The 18,523-nt window shown below is 35.3% G+C and overlaps 1 protein-coding gene across 1 annotated transcript in view; it reads left to right on the top strand.

The window, feature by feature from the left end:
- The window catches only part of PALS1 (protein associated with LIN7 1, MAGUK p55 family member), a 41,949-nt gene extending 27,197 nt beyond the window's left edge, over positions 1-14,752 (top strand). Inside the window, exons 7-13 of the mRNA XM_052646953.1 lie at positions 1,297-1,480; positions 5,279-5,350; positions 5,713-5,784; positions 8,024-8,191; positions 8,843-9,045; positions 10,417-10,527; positions 14,421-14,752. Of these exons, the coding sequence (XP_052502913.1) occupies positions 1,297-1,480; positions 5,279-5,350; positions 5,713-5,784; positions 8,024-8,191; positions 8,843-9,045; positions 10,417-10,527; positions 14,421-14,597 (987 nt within the window). The 3' untranslated portion in view covers positions 14,598-14,752. The remainder of the gene's footprint in view (positions 1-1,296; positions 1,481-5,278; positions 5,351-5,712; positions 5,785-8,023; positions 8,192-8,842; positions 9,046-10,416; positions 10,528-14,420) is intronic.
- Positions 14,753-18,523: the final 3,771 nt, after the last annotated feature.

Here is an 18,523-nt window from a genome sequence, read left to right on the forward strand (position 1 = left end):
ATGGTATAAGAAGTCAGTATTTTAATAAACATCCTAGTAAGTGTTCTGAGCAAAACACTTTGAAAACAGCTTGCTGGGTATTGATTTCAGAAAGTGATTTGATAAAATCATCCATCAAGCTGACAAGAAGTCTGATTTCATAGATCTCTGAAAAGCTTGATAATAAAATGAACTCTCCAACACAATAAATGATGCCTATAGTTTCATATTTAGATTTCCAAGATTGTTTAGCTAAAAAGCAACAATTTAAACATATATGGAAGCATTATTGATTAATAGGAATAGTACAAGCAGAGATTTTATTTTATCCTATATATTATATGCTTCTCATGCCAAGATTGTAAAATTGTATGTATAATCTTTTTACCCAGTCTCTCAGCTGTGTTTTGACTTACTACTACCCTATATAACACTAAAATTCAATTTTTTCAGATTTCATATAATCTGCAGATTTTGGAAATGCCACATGCCACTTGACCAGGTTGGATAAAAATTTCAGATAGAGGAATTAAGGAGAATATTGATTCCTTTATACTTTTTAAGGAGTAAGAATACTTTGTTATAACTTACAGAAGTATATTGGAGAAAATACTGTAGGAAATAATTGAGCTTTTAATCAGATTCATGTGAATTCTTACCTGTTTTTAGTTCTGAGAGCATAGCAGGTTTTAGATATGCAAAGCACAGTTAGCAAAAATTTTAGCTTGTAGCACTAACAATATTTCAATGCCTACATACAGAACATGATAGGAATTGGTTATAAACTTGATTTAGATAATTTTAGCAGTTTGGGGCCTAGACATAGTCCTTTAGGATAGACTCTGAGCGATTAAGGCACAGTCACACTGATAGTGTGGTCAAGAAGAGATGATGGCACCAGGGAAGCTGACACTCACCTGCTTAGATGACAGATGTGGAGAGGTTTACAGTTTACCTTTCCTGGTAACAGTGGTTTAGAAATTACATACCTTACTGCAGTCTTGTTTTCACAAGTCAGGGTTGGAGAGGGAGGGACTCTCTATTTCATTCCTTCTGCTTGTGTCAAACTTTCAAGGCCTGTTGGCATCTCAACTTGTTAGCAGTAACTGTGCAGTGTTTTGCATTCTCTTGCACGTTTGCAATCAACAGGACTGTCTTAATTGAAGAAAACAGATGAGTCTGAAAAAAATTCTACCTTGATTTGTTTTCAACTCGTAATACCTTTGTGCTGATGAAAAATTATAACACTCACATTTATGCTAAACATTGTGTTGCCATTTCATTATTGTCCTTACTTTTACTCTTTTTATTGTTTAGATCCACGTAAAGGCTCATTTTGACTACGACCCCTCAGATGACCCTTATGTTCCATGTCGAGAGTTAGGTCTGTCTTTTCAAAAAGGGGATATACTTCATGTAATCAGTCAAGAAGATCCAAATTGGTGGCAAGCCTACAGGGAAGGAGATGAAGATAATCAGCCTCTAGCTGGGCTCGTTCCAGGTAAAAGACAGTATGGTAGAAAGTACAAAGTTTAAAAACACATTTAAAATACAGATCTTCAAAGGGAAAAACTCACTTTTTTATGCCTTTTAAAAAACGATGTAGTTACTTTTTCATTTTGTTGGGTTTTTATGTTGTATCTGTAATATAAGTATCTTGGATTAAGTCTAACCAGTTTGTTGGGCTTTAGAATGGGATTATCATATAATCTCATCAACCACTCCCATTTGTCCTACTGTTCACTGTAGGTGCATTGAAATTAAACCTGTTTTCAAGGCAACAAAAATAGTATTGAACAATAAAAACATCAAGGCAACAAAACGTATACTGTAGCAGGAGATTATCATCAACTGGGGTATCATACTTGATATCTAGATAGGAATTTGTTAGAGATGTGTGACTTTATTCAGAATCAAAAGAGTAAGTGCTGAATTTATCTCTTCTAAGATATCTTAGGGTAGAAATAAGATGCATCTATCTTTAGATCGAAGAAAACTCTCTAATTTAGACTATACTAAAATAAAACTAGCTCATATTGGACATTAAGATTATTATAGAAACATATTTCTTGTGAAGATGATACTTAATGGAATGAGATATGTAGATGTAATTTTTCCTACAGATTGTTTCTACAGTTCTCAGGACGGTATGACAGAATGAGGGAAATAGAACCAAGGGAAGTATAATAAGATATTTAATATGTAAATTATTAAAATTATTTTGTTATTTTTTCTAGATCTGTTATAGTCACATACTTTTAAAAAATTTTAATGCTCTTAAAGATTTCTGTATAGCCATAGTTACTTGTTTTATCTAGAAACACAATCAGTCTGTACAGTTACTGGAGATAACCTGATTTTCCTTAATGCTTTTTATGTGTCTCAAACTCAATATTAAGCTTTTTTGCTTGTGGTCTTATAAAATGCACTAAGTTCAACAGAATATTCCAACATAGATGGAATTTGCTTATTAATTTTTTTTAAGAATCTCTGGCCTGAATTGGAAAGAATTAGATATAACAATTAAGTATAAAAGTAGAACTCTAATTCACAATTTTCTAACTAAAACCACTTTTATCCTTCAGAAAAAATATACTTGATTCTAAGGTAAATCTCTGAAAATAAGATGAAAATCAGAAACCGTGAAAGCGAAATCATAATCCTAAGAGGAAAAACTTAATAGGTTTTTCATTTATTTCTATCATGGGTAGCTTAATGTAGAAGTGAAAAATCTTTAAAACATACACATACATACAAACAAGGAGAGGAAATGAACACAGTAAATGTAAGAGAATATATTGAATGGTGTCTTTGAATCAAAAACTGATGAATTTTATGTAATTTTGGAAAGATAACTCTTAATTTATTTGATTTGCAGTAATTCAAATGATCAGAACCATTATAAGATCCAGCACAGTACTTTCCACACCAGTTCAGTTCAGTCGCTCAGTTGTGTCCAACTCTTTGCGACCCCATGAATCGCAGCACACCAGGCCTCCCTGACCATCACCAACTCCTGGAGTTTACTCAACCTCATGTGCATCGAGTTGGTGATGCCATCCAGCCATCTCATCCTCTGTCATCCCCTTCTCCTCCTGCCCCTAATCCCTCCCAGCATCAGACTCTTTTCCAATGAGTCAACTCTTCGCATGAGGTGGCCAAAGTATTGGAGTTTAAGCTTTATCATAAGTCCTTCCAATGAACACCCAGGACCGATCTCCTTTAGAATGGACTGGTTGGATCTCCTTGCAGTCCAAGGGACTCTGAAGAGTCTTCTCCAACACCACAGTTCAAAACCATCAATTCTTCGGCACTCAGATTTCTTCACTGTCCAACTCTCACATCCATACATGACCACTGGAAAAACCATAGCCTTGACTAGATGGACCTTTGTTGGCAAAGTATGCTATCTAGGTTGGTCATAATTTCCTTCCAAGGAGTAAGCGTCTTTTAATTTCATGGCTACAATCACCATTTGCAGTGATTTTGGAGCCCCCCCCCCCCCCCCCCCCCGCCAAAAAAAATTAACACTGTTTCCTCATCTATTTCCCATGAAGTGATGGGACCAGATGCCATGATCTTCGTTTTCTGAATGTTGAGCTTTAAGCCTACTTTTTCACTCTCCTCTTTCACTTTCATCAAGAGGCTTTTTAGTTCCTCTTCACTTTCTGCCATAAGGGTGGTGTCAACTGCATATCTGAGGTTATTGATATTTTTCCCGGCAGTCTTGATTCCAGCTTGTGTTTCTTCCAGTCCAGCGTTTCTCATGATGTCCTCTGCATAGAAGTTAAATAAGCAGGGTGACAATATACAGCCTTGACATACTCCTTTTCCTATTTGGAGTCTGTTGTTCCATGTCCAGTTCTAACTGTTGCTTCCTGACCTGCATACAGATTTCTCAGGAGGCAGGTCAGGTGGTCTGGTATTCCCATCTCTTCAGAATTTTCCACAGTTTCTTGTGATCCACAGAGTCAAAAGCTTTGGCATAGTCAATAAAGCAGAAATAAATGTTTTTCTGGAACTCTCTTGCTTTTTCCATGATCCAGCAGATGTTGGCAATTTGATCTCTGGTTCCTCTGCCTTTTCTAAAACCAGCTTGAACATCAGGAAGTTCACGGTTCACGTATTGCTGAAGCCTGGCTTGGAGAATTTTGAGCATTACTTTACTAGTGTGTGAGACAAGTGCAATTGTGCGGTAGTTTGAGCATTCTTTGACATTGCCTGCCTTTGGGATTGGAATGAAAACGGACCTTTTCCAGTCCTGTGGCCACTGCTGAGTTTTCCAAATTTGCTGGCATATTGAGTGCAGCACTTTCACAGTGTCATCTTTCAGGATTTGAAACACCTCAGCTGGGATTCCATCACCTCCATTAGCTTTGTTCATAATGATGGTTTCTAAGGCCCACTTGACTTCACATTCCATATCTGGCTGTAGCTTGAGTGATCACACCATCGTGATTATCTGGGTCATGAAGATCTTTTTTGTACAGTTCTGTGTATTCTTGCCACCTCTTCTTAATATCTTCTGCTTCTTTTAGGTCCCTACCATTTCTGTCCTTTATTGAGCCCATCTTTGCATGAAATGTTCCCTTGGTATCTCTAATTTTCTTGAAGAGATCTCTAGTCTTTCCCATTCTATTGTTTTCCTCTATTTCTTTGCATTGATCGCGGAGGAACGCTTTCTTAGATGCTAAATGGAAAGCTTTGTAAATACTGAGCTGTTAAAACTTCTAGCCTTTGTTTATTATTTATCTTTTTAAATACATGATATAAAAAGAACACATTTGAATAAGTTCTAATGAGGTGGATGAAACTGGAGCCTATTATACAGAGTGAAGTAAGCCAGAAAGAAAAACACCAATACAGTATACTAACGCATATATATGGAATTTAGAAAGATGGTAATGATAACCCTGTATGTGAGACAGCAAAAGAGACGCAGATGTATAGAACAGTCTTTTGGACTCTGTGGGAGAGGGAGAGGGTGGGATGATTTGGGAGAATGGCATTGAAACATGTATAATATCATATATGAAATGAATAAAGGAAAAAAAAAGATAAATACATGATATGTAGTCTAGTAATACATGTCCTAGGATTGAGTGAGAGCCACATTGGAACTTAACACCCTAAACATTTGGAGCCTATAATCATAGTTGACATTCTCTCATGTAGTGGCAGGAGGATTCAGAAGGGACTGTAAATGAACAGTTACTTCTGGTGTTGTCCCTTAATTAAAGAAAAAAAAAAATCATCTATTCTTTTGTCTATTTCACTCTTTTTCCTCTGTATTTATTAGGGAAAAGCTTTCAGCAGCAAAGGGAAGCCATGAAGCAAACCATAGAAGAAGATAAGGAACCAGAAAAATCAGGTTGGACTCTTATATTTGACATTAATGAGAGGTTTCTTGGGTTTCCATCTGGAATCAGATTTAAATTTGTATATCAGAACTGTCAGGGAAGATGTATTCATGGCAAGATGGATGTGAGAAGCAAAGCTGCTTATCTTAGGACTGTTAAGAAAGGACAGGATTTAAGTATTAAAGATTATCTGTCTATAATGTGAGATTAATGGAAAACTTTAACTATTTCCCTGAAAAATAGTTATTCTGTGAACAATATAGTACATGTCTGTAAATTTAAATTTAAAACTAGAGTTCTTCGATTTGAAATACGTAGCTTTATTCAGGGAAACAAATACCCCATTTATACTTACGTTTCTGACTGTCAACAGGAAAACTATGGTGTGCAAAGAAGAATAAAAAGAAGAGGAAAAAGGTTTTATATAATGCCAATAAAAATGATGGTAAGTTCCACTCTCAGATAAAGCCATATTTATATCCAAAAGAGGTCCATGTCTAACATTAAATACATTTGAAAGAAATTAAATGATATTTTTGGGGAATTTTACTTATGGTCCTGGCCTCTTAATGTAACATACATGTGTATTTAATAAAGTCATTTAGCAGAAATTATTTTCTTCTAGAAACCTGTTGAGTAATGCAGAATTTTGAAATCTAAGAAAAAGTAATTTAAAAATTAAAAGTATGATGTAGCTGTATAGTGTTGTATTGATAGTTTTCTCTTAAATTTTTTTCCTATGTAAACTCTTCGTTTGCAGAGTTAATACTTGTTCCTAACAAATTCCAACAATTAGATGTATTTTAAGTAGAAAATGAACGTTTTGCCTATCGTAACTCATCTCACCTAGGCAACCCATTCCATGGAGTCTGCTGGCTGAGTCAGGCACACAGGAGAGTGTTTTGGTTTTATTTTTTTGTTAGTGTTAAAAGTTTTTCAAGTTTTAGCTTCTTTTAAAATCAAAAGTTCTGATAACACTGGGCTTATATTCCTGTTTGTCAGCAGCCTACTGAACCTGAATGATGGCTGTTGCCTTTTTAGTGGACCCCTATCTAGTTCAACAGTCTCCACCACATCCAATTTTTTATAAACCCAGCCTGATACATTGCTTTCATTACCTTCTTGATTGGTCTTTATGGGCTTTAGAATTAGCTACCCCTTCTTTAATTCACATTAGAAACAAGCCAAATAATAAAGCAAAGGAACTCCGTAACTTCCCAGTTTATAAGGCTTATTTTTATTCTCTCAGTACCTTAAAAATTTTTGGCAGCATAAATGAAACTAATGAAAACGTTACAGATTATTGAAAACTTTGATACAAACTAAACCTGTGATTCTACCTACTATAATAAATTTTGTTTTCAAATTAAACATCCATAATGCTAATTGATAGATTATGTAACTAAGAATATTTATTGGATTTATAATTCTTTTCTCTGTACTTGAGTAAGTGATTAATATCTCTGTTTGAAACACACTGGAGTTAACTGGTTCAGCTCCAAAAGCTATTTTACTATAGGAAATTTGCAAATCTAAGTCTAAATCTAATTTGTTATTAGAATTAATTTTTTATTAATGATAATTATAATTTATAATAACTATTCCGTTCAAGGGGAAAGAGCCTTCATCCATTTCATTCTCAAAATAAATTCCGTGAGATGACAGATTAGTAAGTTCAAGTTCAGATATGAAAGTCACCTGTTTAAGTTCTTACAGCTAACACATAGTTGAGTTGGAATTTAAACAAGTAAAGTTTGGGTTCCTACTCTGTGCTCTGTGTTAATCACTGACAAGCTTAGGATGGTCCCCTCTCCTTGGAACTTACAGCTGACAGTCTGACTACACATCTGACTCTTACCTAGTCAGGTGAAGTGATGAGAGGGAGCAGATGACAGGTCACTAGTTGTCTGCCTTTGTTCTTACCACATGACAACTCTGATTTCATCTGATTACAGCTTTAGGAATGTTAATGGACCAGTTATAATTTATACCTCTTCTTGAATCATGATCACAGGTTAGTTTTAGTATTCCAGAATAAGGTAAACATAAATGTAGGAAGTTGGATAGCATAGGTATGCTATGTTTTCAAGTTATATAATCAAAGAAAAGTATTCCAGCGTTCTCTGTTAACACCAGGTACAGCGCTATTTGTAAATGCTTATCTGTGCCAGGTATTGTTTTCAGCATACACATTTTCTGCTCCTTAAACCAACCCTCAAATTAAAATATTGGTATCCCCCAGTTTATAAAAATGACAGCTATTATTCTCATTAGTTTATACCTTAGTGCCTCACTCTGTCAAAATATTGTCTGAAAACTAGCTATTTTATATGAACCAGTACAATTATATTATATTAAACATTCAAACACAGTGTGAAACAAGAGAAGCAGTAATCATTTCTAGAAGGAGTAATATACTATTTATTTTCATAATATCCTGCTAAGGATATAATGACGTGAAAAAATACTTAACGATATAATGCTACCCAGTTATTACTTTCTTGATCTCAAAAGTTGTGTTTTTAACCATGATAACTTGTGCTGTTTTCCAATTTTTTGGGAGAATTATGAGTATATATAAATATACCTTTATATATTTATATAAATATGTTTATATATAAATATATCTTTATTATACAGCAGTAATTCTGTCTGAAGGGCTTAATTTTTCCTTTTTTTCAAAGATTATGACAATGAAGAGATCTTAACTTATGAGGAAATGTCACTTTATCATCAGCCAGCAAATAGGAAAAGACCTATCATTTTGATTGGTCCACAAAACTGTGGCCAGAATGAATTGCGTCAGAGGCTCATGAACAAAGAGAAAGACCGCTTTGCATCTGCAGTTCCTCGTAAGTTTGGATCCATTCCCGTTTTCCTGTGAATTTCAGCTTACCTCTGTAGAACCTAATTGTGTAGGGGAAGTTTTCACCCATTTCCTCAAACAGTGATGTCCAAGAAATAGGAACTTTGTTTTTACCAAATCTTTTGAGAATTTGCTACTAAAGATAGTCATTCTTGAGTACCATTTTTCTGAGAATATGGTACTAATTACTTTCTATAAATGAATTTCAATTTTGGCTTCTTATAATTCACTGTTCAGTATGGAATCAGCTCCTGGTTTTTTTAACTGATGCAGAAGATAGAACTTTAGACCTAATCTCTGAGCATAGAATTTCTGTTTAAACGTTGTATAGTACCTAATCTTATGGAAAAATTGAGTGATAATGTTTTAAATAAAATGCAAAATGAAGTAATTTAGAGTGTGAGTATAAAACATACTAAATGTAACTGTTACTAAGATACCAACACCACAGTTTTGTTTACTTCTCAATCTAGAAATAAAACCAGTCAATGTTAAAACACACGGGGGTCTAACGTTTCCTTAATTCATTAGTTTTTAATTTGTATTACAAAATAAAATTTTTTTCTGACTAGCAGAATTATTCCTCGCCCTTGCTCTGATCTGTGCTTACTAATTTTGCCTGATTTTGTTTGCCTAGATACAACTCGGAATCGGCGAGACCATGAAGTAGCTGGTAGAGATTACCACTTTGTTTCACGGCAGGCGTTTGAGGCAGACATAGCAGCTGGAAAGTTCATTGAGCATGGTGAATTTGAGAAAAATTTGTATGGAACCAGTATAGATTCTGTACGCCAAGTGATCAACTCGGGCAAAATATGTCTTTTAAGTCTTCGTACACAGGTAGAAGTCTTTTGGTTTAGAGTGTTGAACTTGAATTTTGGTCCAAGAATCACAGGACCTAATTAACTTCTCATACAGATTTTTCACACTGATTCTTTACATGAACTCAGGTTGCTAAATGACTTTCAATTTCCTCAGAGTGGAAAATACATGTATTACATACTTGCCTATATATAAATGTACATATTTTCAGAAACTTAAAATACAGTAACTGTTGTGCTGGTAGTACTTTAGTATTTTAAGGTTATAAAAGAATTTTCCTTTCCCATATGAGAAAAATTAGAATAGTGAGAGGTCATTTTTATGGTTTTAAATGCCATTGTTCAAGTATTAGTACTGTAATGAGTGGTTGGTTGTAGCTAATGAAACAGCCATTGCTTTCCGTTATCTGTCATACCAAAGCAAAACCTTCAAAAATTACTGACAGTTGCTTTTTAGATTTCTGTTTAAAATAATTTTAGAAATTTTGTATTTTTAAGATTGTGTTTTTGTGTTTTTTTCCTTGATTGTACAGCTTTAGCATAAAACTTTCCTTAATGTGGTGGAATCTACTCTGTATGTCAACTCCGGAGATACAGGCAGTGGTTATTAAAGAGATGTATATGAGAAAAATTGACTCCAAAATGGCTTTCCTGAAATAGTAATTAGGTTTTCTTTATTTTAGTCTTTGCTATTCAGTTATAAAGATTAGATTTAAGAAAAGCATCCATGTTTTTCTTTTCACTAAATTCCTTAAGAATTCTTTATTTTGGCTAACAGAATTACCAGAGAACTTAAAAGCAGTTAAGCATATTGTCTTAATTACTGTTTTTAGATAGAAAAGGACATGTCCGTATAATCCCCATTTTTGTGGAATGCTTCACTTTAGGGACACACAGTCATGCAAAGGCAAGGTGAAAAACTATAATCTTTTAATTCAGATAGTCTGCTTTTTTTTTCTTGGATGTATTTTTCCAAATTTTTTTTTTTTTTTTGCATGTGTATGTGAAGTTTTTCTCTGATTCCATTTAGATTGTGGCATATGGTTAAGGTGACTGCTCATTTGTAATTCCTTCAAAATGGATTTTTAATGTTATTATAATCTGTGTATGATCTTATTAGAGTATTTTATCATGTTAAGACTTCATTTCACTTCTGGTACACAATATATTCTTATATTGAATGGTAGGATCTTTTCTTTCTGTTGTTTGTTTTTCTCTCTTTCATTTTTTAAATTATGAAAGAATGATAACCCATCTATAGGAGACTTGGAAAATACATGACAAAATTACATATAGTTCTATATATTGCAGTTATTTTTTAAAATAGATAAATCAAGGTTTTTAGTTGGAGTTTCAATATCAAACTCTCAGATCTGTCTTTGCTTTACAGTCCTTGAAGACTCTACGGAACTCAGACTTGAAACCATATATTATCTTCATTGCACCCCCTTCACAAGAAAGACTTCGGGCATTATTGGCCAAAGAGGGCAAGAATCCAAAGGTAAAGTTATTATACTGTTAGACTATTCCATTAAAAGTAAGCATGAAAAGCCATGGCTTAATATATCACAGTGCTTAAAAACCACGTCAGCTTAGCCTTTCAAACTGATTATTCTTTCTGCCTTGTCACTTTCCCCAAAACTACCACACTTGCCTCTGGTTGCATTTAGGCAGTTCTCCAAAGCAAGGGGCTCCTCTTGTTCTGCATACAGTTCCTGTTGTTATTACAAATGTATGGTAGCCTTTGACATTTCTTAAAACTTCCGTCATCTTCACACAGATCCATGTTATTTCTGATTTCTTAAAACTTTCGTGTCCTCTTCACACAGATCTATGTTATTTCTAACAAGGATTAGATGACACCCACCCCGCCACCAAATATTCTCTGCAGATTCTTAGGGATTACCCACATTTTCTGCAGATATTCCATATATGCCAGGATCCAAGTTGAGTGCTCTTGCCTTTCTCTTCTTTTTTCTGATTGAAATTTTATGTTATGTTTGTCTTCTGCATTTGATCTTTTCATATGATCTGAAATGGAAAATTTTTTTTTATTATCTTATATTAGATGCTGAGTATGGTTGAGGTGGTCCATATTATACCAAATGGTACTAAAAATTAAATGATAATATAGTGATATATATTAAAGCATTGATACTTTATTTATTTGACATTTTAAACATATGATATGAAAACCATCAAGTGACATGCTGTATCACAGTAACAAATACTCTTCCTTGTTCTTAGCAGATTTCCTAAATGGTTCTATTTATAAAGGAATCACTTAGAGCTCATTTCATTTGCCTTTTCATTCTCCATAAAAACACATACTACTCCTCCTCCCTCAAATCTCAGAAGTCACAACATCAAACCTTTCCTTTTCTTTGGTTTCTGACTATTGACCACATCTACCAGCCTTCTTTTTTCCTTCCCAGGATATCTTTTTCTACTTTAGAAAAAGATTTGTTATTCAACCTATATGGTGTTTATTTTTCAACGTCTTAGACCTCAGGGACTTCCCATCCTTTATATTGAGCATAATTCGGTTGCTTTGTTATAGACTAAGTAGGCCAGCTGGTGAAAGGAGTGTTTCACTCCATTTTCATTTTTGCAGTCACAGAAGACCATATTTGACATGATTCCATTATTTGGAATATCTAGAATAAGCAATCTATGGAGACCAAAAGTAGATTAGTGGTTGCCTAGGGCTGAGTATTGGGAGAAAATGGGAGTGGCTGCTAATGACTATGAGGTTTTGGGGGAAGGGGGAACAGGGCATGGAAAGTGGAGGGTGAGGAAAATGTTCTAAAATGGATTGTGGTGTTGATTGCATAGCTTCTCTGTGACTACAAAAAAAACTGTTCAGTTGTACATTTTAAGTGAGTAAACTGTATGAGTCCACCATTCAGTTGGTTGCAGTTCACCATTAAATGGGAGAATTGTGAATGAATTATATCTCAAGAAACCTGTTATTGGAGCAGGAAAAAACCACAGCGGGCTTTTCTGTAGAAATTGAAGGTTTTAGAATTTGTGTGAAAATTTTAAAGAATAACCAAAACACTAGAAAAAAGTTGGAAGCCTTTTTCTTTGTTAATTTTCTTTATTGTTTGTTTTCCATTTCATTGAGTTACCTTATTTTTATTCTTTCTTTATACTTACTTTGGCTTTAATTTGCACTTGCTCTAGTTTCTGAAGAAAACATGATTTTTAAACCTTCTCTTCTAATAAGTTATATGTTTTTCATTATCATTTTGTTAGAAATATTTCCTAATTTCCTCTGTCATTTTCTTTCTTTAATCCATGGGTTATTTAGAAGTATCTAATTTCCCCCTATTGGAGATTTTAGAATGTTTTATTGTTGTATAATTCCATTGTGGTAAGAGAACATCTTCTGTAAGATGTCAGTCTTTCAAATTTTGTTGAGCCTTATTTTATGACCCAGTATCTATTCTGTCTTGGCACATGTTCCTGCACACCAGTAAGAATGTATATTTTGCAGCTGTTGGGTAAAGGGTGATGTATCTGATTGATTGCTTTTTATGTTTTATCTCCTTTGGTAATTAATAATGCTTATCACACAGTAGAAGTGTTAAGTAAAAACTGATCCTAAATTTTAACTCTGTGAAATAGTGTTAGCTAAGAAAGTAATGGTGTTCTTCACTGAATGCACAACTTAAATAATCAGTTATCTTGTTACATTCTGAATCTGGTTTTGCTATAGTGGGGTCTTAAGAGTGGTAAACTAGCAGTGTGAATTAGCATGGTCAATTTTGCCTATAGATAATTTTTTTAGGCCAAAGATTTTTGAGCAAAATCATTTTGTTTCAATTTCATTGTGACTTGTAAAAGAATTAAAGTACCAAATAAATTATATAAGTCATTTTTGGCAAAAGATAAAATAATACTTGTTTGATAAGGAAAAATTTAGGATTAGATACTCATGTGAATCTATGTAAGATCTGCAGCTTAATAACATTTACATTTCAAATCTAGTAACACAAAGTTTAGATTCTCTTTTGAGTTCTAGAATGTTCTTTCAGTAACCTTGAGCTTTGGGTAAACATAAGTTGTGACCAGAACATCACAGTGTGTTCAATTACAATGGTGTAGTAGCTTCCTGCTGGGAAACAAAGGATTCTGTGTGCCGGAGCCAGCTGCACAACATTCCAGAATGAAAATTAGAGAGAGCCACACAAGAAACCAACTCAGGACAAGCCAGAGCTATCATATTTTTAGTATGTTTTCCTACTGTTATAAAAGTTTGACTGGTTGAATGGTATAAATTGCTTGATATTGTGGGTCCAATATATTTTGTATGTATGGCCTCTGTGGCTGAGACATTGGACATTTAATTAGTTCTCTTCATTGACGAGTGCTTTGGAGGCAGTTTCACTTTCTTGGACACCTGTGCTTGATCATCAGGGGTTCTGGATAAGTTTTGCATATAACCTTGCCATCTGCTTGTCTGTGAAAACACTTGCTTCCTTTATATATTAAAGTAGCCTGCTTCTATTTGGCTTCCCAAACTCTTAGAATACTTGTTTTTGTATCTTAAAGGCCTCCTTGGTGTATTGAAATTGTCTATCAACTTAAAGTTTTAAACTATTTCCAAAAAAAACATAATTATTAAAATCTTGGTTTTCCAGCGTGTTTTCATAAAAAAAAAAAGATACCCATTCTATTGATCCTTTTCTCATGGTTTTACTCTTTTAAACTCCACAACAGATAGAAAAGGCAGGGGCTTTTTGTAAGAGCCAGAATAGGTGGTATTTAGGGTCCTGCCAGAAAAGTTCACTCTGTTACAGAAGACGTTTTAGGAAGAGGTTATGATGACCTAAAATGTTTGAAAATGAGCGTCTGTAGAGAATTCAGAGTTAACAGTCTGTGCTCTTGAAGCCTCTTGTGGATGAGACAGAAACACATAAAACCTACAGAGCAGTATAAACAGGTTATGAAAAGAAAGTGAAAGTCACTCAGTTGTGTTTGACTCTTCACGACTGCATGGACTACCACATAGTCCATGGCATTCTCCAGGCCAGAATACTGGAGTGGGCAGCTTTTCCCTTCTCGAGGGGATCTTCCCAACCCAGGGATCATACCCAGTCTCCCACATTGCAGGCAGATTCTTTACCAGCTGAGCCACAAGGGAAGCCCATAAATAGGTTATGTACGTTATACTGAGTCACAAATGATTTGCAGTGAGTGTGCTGAAGAGGCCAAAGCAAAGGGGATCTCTGTGGACATGACAGGGTTCGGGAGGAGCTCTGAAGTTGAGTATTTTGAGAGACAGAAGGAAAGCAGTATGTTAAGGCCATTTCTTGTTTTTCACCCATCTCTGACTCATTGTGAAGTTTGGGATGGTTTACCTCATAGTTTTTCATCTTTTCTTTGCAGCCTGAAGAGTTGAGAGAAATCATTGAGAAGACTAGAGAGATGGAGCAGAACAATGGCCACTACTTTGACACAGCAATTGTGAACTCAGATCTTGATAAAGCCTATCAGGAACTGCTTAGGTTGATTAACAAACTTGACACTGAACCTCAGTGGGTGCCATCCACTTGGCTGAGGTGAAAAAAAGCATTTGTTCTGTAGCAGGACTGGACTTGACCTGGCAGACTGCCCATAGGAAGATAGCCCTGATACTTGAGCACGTCTCTGAGAAGGTGGCAGGAAGTGTAAACTGTAGACATGTTCTTAGATCTTGAATTAGTGAGAAGAAAATCCCCTTAAGCAATTTGTTAACAGCAGTCTTTATTCTCTCTGTATCTGGCTTTAGAGGTTCTTGCCTCAGACGGGGATTTTAAATGGAAGTTTTCAACAGAGCCGTTCTAGTTTATCCATGGTAAAAGCCTTTTAATTCTGTTTTCATCTAACCAAATCTTTTCTGCCTAGTCATATTTCCACAAAAACGTGTATATATACACAATGGTCCGTGTTTCACACTGCAGTAAATATTGATGTTATTTAACAGTTAATTTAAATGATTTCATGAGAATTTGGGACTGAGGGGGAACTGTGCTGTGCACTGGGCAAGACAACAGTATTTGGTTAGAAGACTGGTTTAGTCATCAGAACTAGTTTACTTTTTAAAAAAATGGTGCCACTTTGGTCTGGAGCTACTCTGTTAGCCTTGAATTCACTTATATGTCTTTTAATTCTTAAAAACATTCCATTAGAAGCACCAATTTTTTAGCTCAAACTTTGTGGATCAGACTTCACTGCAGACTGATCCAAAACATAGACAACATATGCTGATCTTTTTAAAGGTATAATGAGTTTTTGAATTTTTATCTTAAACTGTCACAGCTGATTTGGTAACTTCCTTTTCCTGATCTGCAGGTACAATAGAATGTATAAGTTATATTTTTATGAATGGCAGATATTCATATTAACTGTGTTGATTATTTTCTTCCTCATGATGCAGGTTTTTACATACATGAGAGGACACAGCACATTTGATGGTTTTTGCATTTTATATATGAACACAGTATAATTTGATGACTGTTATATGTAGGTAATAAACTGGAATTCTGTGATCAATATAGCTGCTATACTGTATACTAATTTAATAGATTGACAAATGGTCATTAATTACACTTGTTCAGCATTGGAATAAAATTATATGAGAGAAATGATATGACAACTGACTTTGAGATCAGAGGAAAAGATGACCTGAAAGTCATTTGAACATTTTAGGAAAAGAACACTGCAGGGGAAAAGTTAAGTATATAGAAATAGGTTTTTAGCCTAAAAAAGTCTGCCTCTTATGACCAGAATGCAACAAGCTAAATCATAAAACATTTAAGCCAATGGGACTTTCATACTGTCTCTATAGCTTGAAGCTTTAAAAGTCAACTTCTGTAATTGGCATAGAAAGGTAATTTGTAGTCTCTTCCAGGTTTAGGGGATGGTGTGGTGTGTGACAAACAACCTCAAATGTGAATGTCTTGATTTTATTTTTATGATGACTACAGCTACAACAATTCTGTTTCCAAAGCTAAACACTGGAATAATATTGAATTGTCACTTATTAACATAAGCAACTGTTTTTAATGAGTAGTTTGTCTTGGTGTCATATATGTATTTGAGTTTTTCTCTTTTCCATAATATTTGAACAAATGTAGACTGTTTATATGTAGCCTTTTTCTGTTCGACTTTGTGTGGCCTCAGAGTTGGCTGTAGAGTATGTCTAATGCAGAAATGATGTTCCTTAGAAGAAAGTAACATCCCTACGTTGAGGGAAGGACTGCCATACATACTGTCTCTTCAGGTCTGAAACACTCCAGATTATGGCAGGAAAATGCAAAGGTCACAGTGATTTTCAGCAATGAAAACAAAGGACTGTAAGTACTAAATCTTTTCACTTTCCCAGTTTACTTTCTCCTTAGGAATGAAAGGTAGTCTGTGGAATTTTGTGAGCTGCTTAGCATAACTGACAACTGTGTTCAACCCTAAGGTCTAAAATGTTTGTAGTTTCAGTCAAGTTAGAATTGAGATTTTAGGTGGTTGTCAGTAAGTGGCTATCATGCTAGTCTCCTAGTTAACCTGCAGACCACAGGGCCACACAAGGGCCACGTGCTAGGGACTCGGGCATGGCTTGAACAAGCAGGTTCAAGGACCCTGCCGAGGCACATGCCGTGCCATAGTGTACTGTTAAAAGTCTAAGGTGATGAGATATTTTAGGAGTCAGTGAAATCTTATGTAATTCTCTCCTTCCTCATCAGCAGTGATAGAGGAATAGAAATGTTTATGTCCCACACTTTCTTCAGTCCCAGTGATATGGATGTGCTGGTACTCATCCCAGTCCCTCCAAAGTGAAAACTGAGTTGTTGCTGACTTCTTTGAAAGAAAATAGAAAAAACCTTGCTCCCTACCTAGTTGGGCTGTACACCACTCTGGTCAATTCCATTTCCTGGCCTTCTGTGCTTCTGATTGGAGACCCCAATGTTGGGGAGGTGTTAACCACTTAATAGGAACCATACCAATAGCTAATGAAATGCACATTAGTTCAAATAAGAAAATAACCTTCCTTTACTAAATTTTCTTAAGTCAGAACAAATAGAATAGTTTTTAGATTAATCCAGATTTGCTTTCTATGAAAATCTAATATCTGGATTTTTTTTTCCTTTTCTCGTGGCCTAAGGAATAATTTGAATGTAATTTTGTGAATGTGTGTGGAAAATATAAACCAGGGATTTAGCCTTAATAAAGGTAACTTTTTTGACACCTGTTATTAATCTTCCTTTGTACTTTACCTTGCCTTTATCTGCACTCTGTTATTTTGAGATGTAATACTGCACAACATAATGTAAAAATAAAAAGTATAATTATGTTTCAAATTTTAAAAGCCACTCACTACTTTCTCTTGTGTGCTTACATTCTCTGCCATTCAAGGTTTCAACACAACTAAAACAACCCACCCGTCTTCAGGTTTTGCTAGCAAGTCCATTGGAGCCTCTGGGTGAAACACAAAATGTGTTTTTATTTTTCACAGTGGAAGAGTGCCCCCTATTGGCACAAATGTAGGTTCTGTTTCCTTAATTGTTTATTTAAACTATTTTAAAGATAGACAACTTAAAGCTGGAAGCTCTAAAAGTTTTCTGGGGAAGAAGATATGTAAGACTCAGGCAGATTGCACTACATGCAACCATGGATTTGAGAACACTGAGGCTAGGATGAGTTGTTGACAAATACATTTCTCAAATCTTGATCCTTCCTCCTTTCCTATACCTATTCTGTATCTCCCAAAGGAGGCCAGTCATATACCAAAAAGTGTCACACATACACACCTTGCTACCCCAGCCCCACTTTCCGAGTCCTGATCGCCTGCGTCCTTTCCCAACAGCTCAGATCACCCAACCCTACACAACAAATCATCTGTCCACTACTGTCAATGTGCTAAAGTGGGACTTCCCTGGTGGTCCAGCAGTAAGACTTCACCTTTCAGTGCAGGCAGTGTGTAGGTTCAATCCCCGGTCAGGAGCTAACATCCCACATGCCTGTTGGCCAAAAAACCAAAACATAAAACAGAAGCAATATTGCAACAAACACAATGAAAAATTTAAGAAAGATGGTCCACACAGAAAAAATATTTTTTAAAAATATGCTAAACCATAATAAAATCATCTACTTTTGTAAGGGAGGTTAGCCAAGGCCAGTAAGTAACAAAGGTTGATGAAGCCACAGGAAAAACCAAGGGTACTTCTCTGGCTCAGTGCTTTAAAGTTAATATAAATTTACCTAAATGAAACCACTAAAATTGGCTCTCTGCATCAACTTTTCCACTAATTTTTGCCTCCCACAGAGCATATATACCACTTAAGATTCAAGGCTCTTAAAGTTAAGATATATTTGCTCTGCATTCCACCTGCAAAATGGAAATGACTGGTATTTATACTTCACTAGGGGCTTCACACGGAGAAGGCAATGGCAACCCACTCCAGTACCCTTGCCTGGAGAATCCCAGGGGCGGCACAGCCTGGTGGGCTGCTATCTAT

This window comes from Budorcas taxicolor, chromosome 10 (genome assembly GCF_023091745.1).
Source record: "Budorcas taxicolor isolate Tak-1 chromosome 10, Takin1.1, whole genome shotgun sequence".
Classification (NCBI taxonomy): domain Eukaryota; kingdom Metazoa; phylum Chordata; class Mammalia; order Artiodactyla; family Bovidae; genus Budorcas; species Budorcas taxicolor.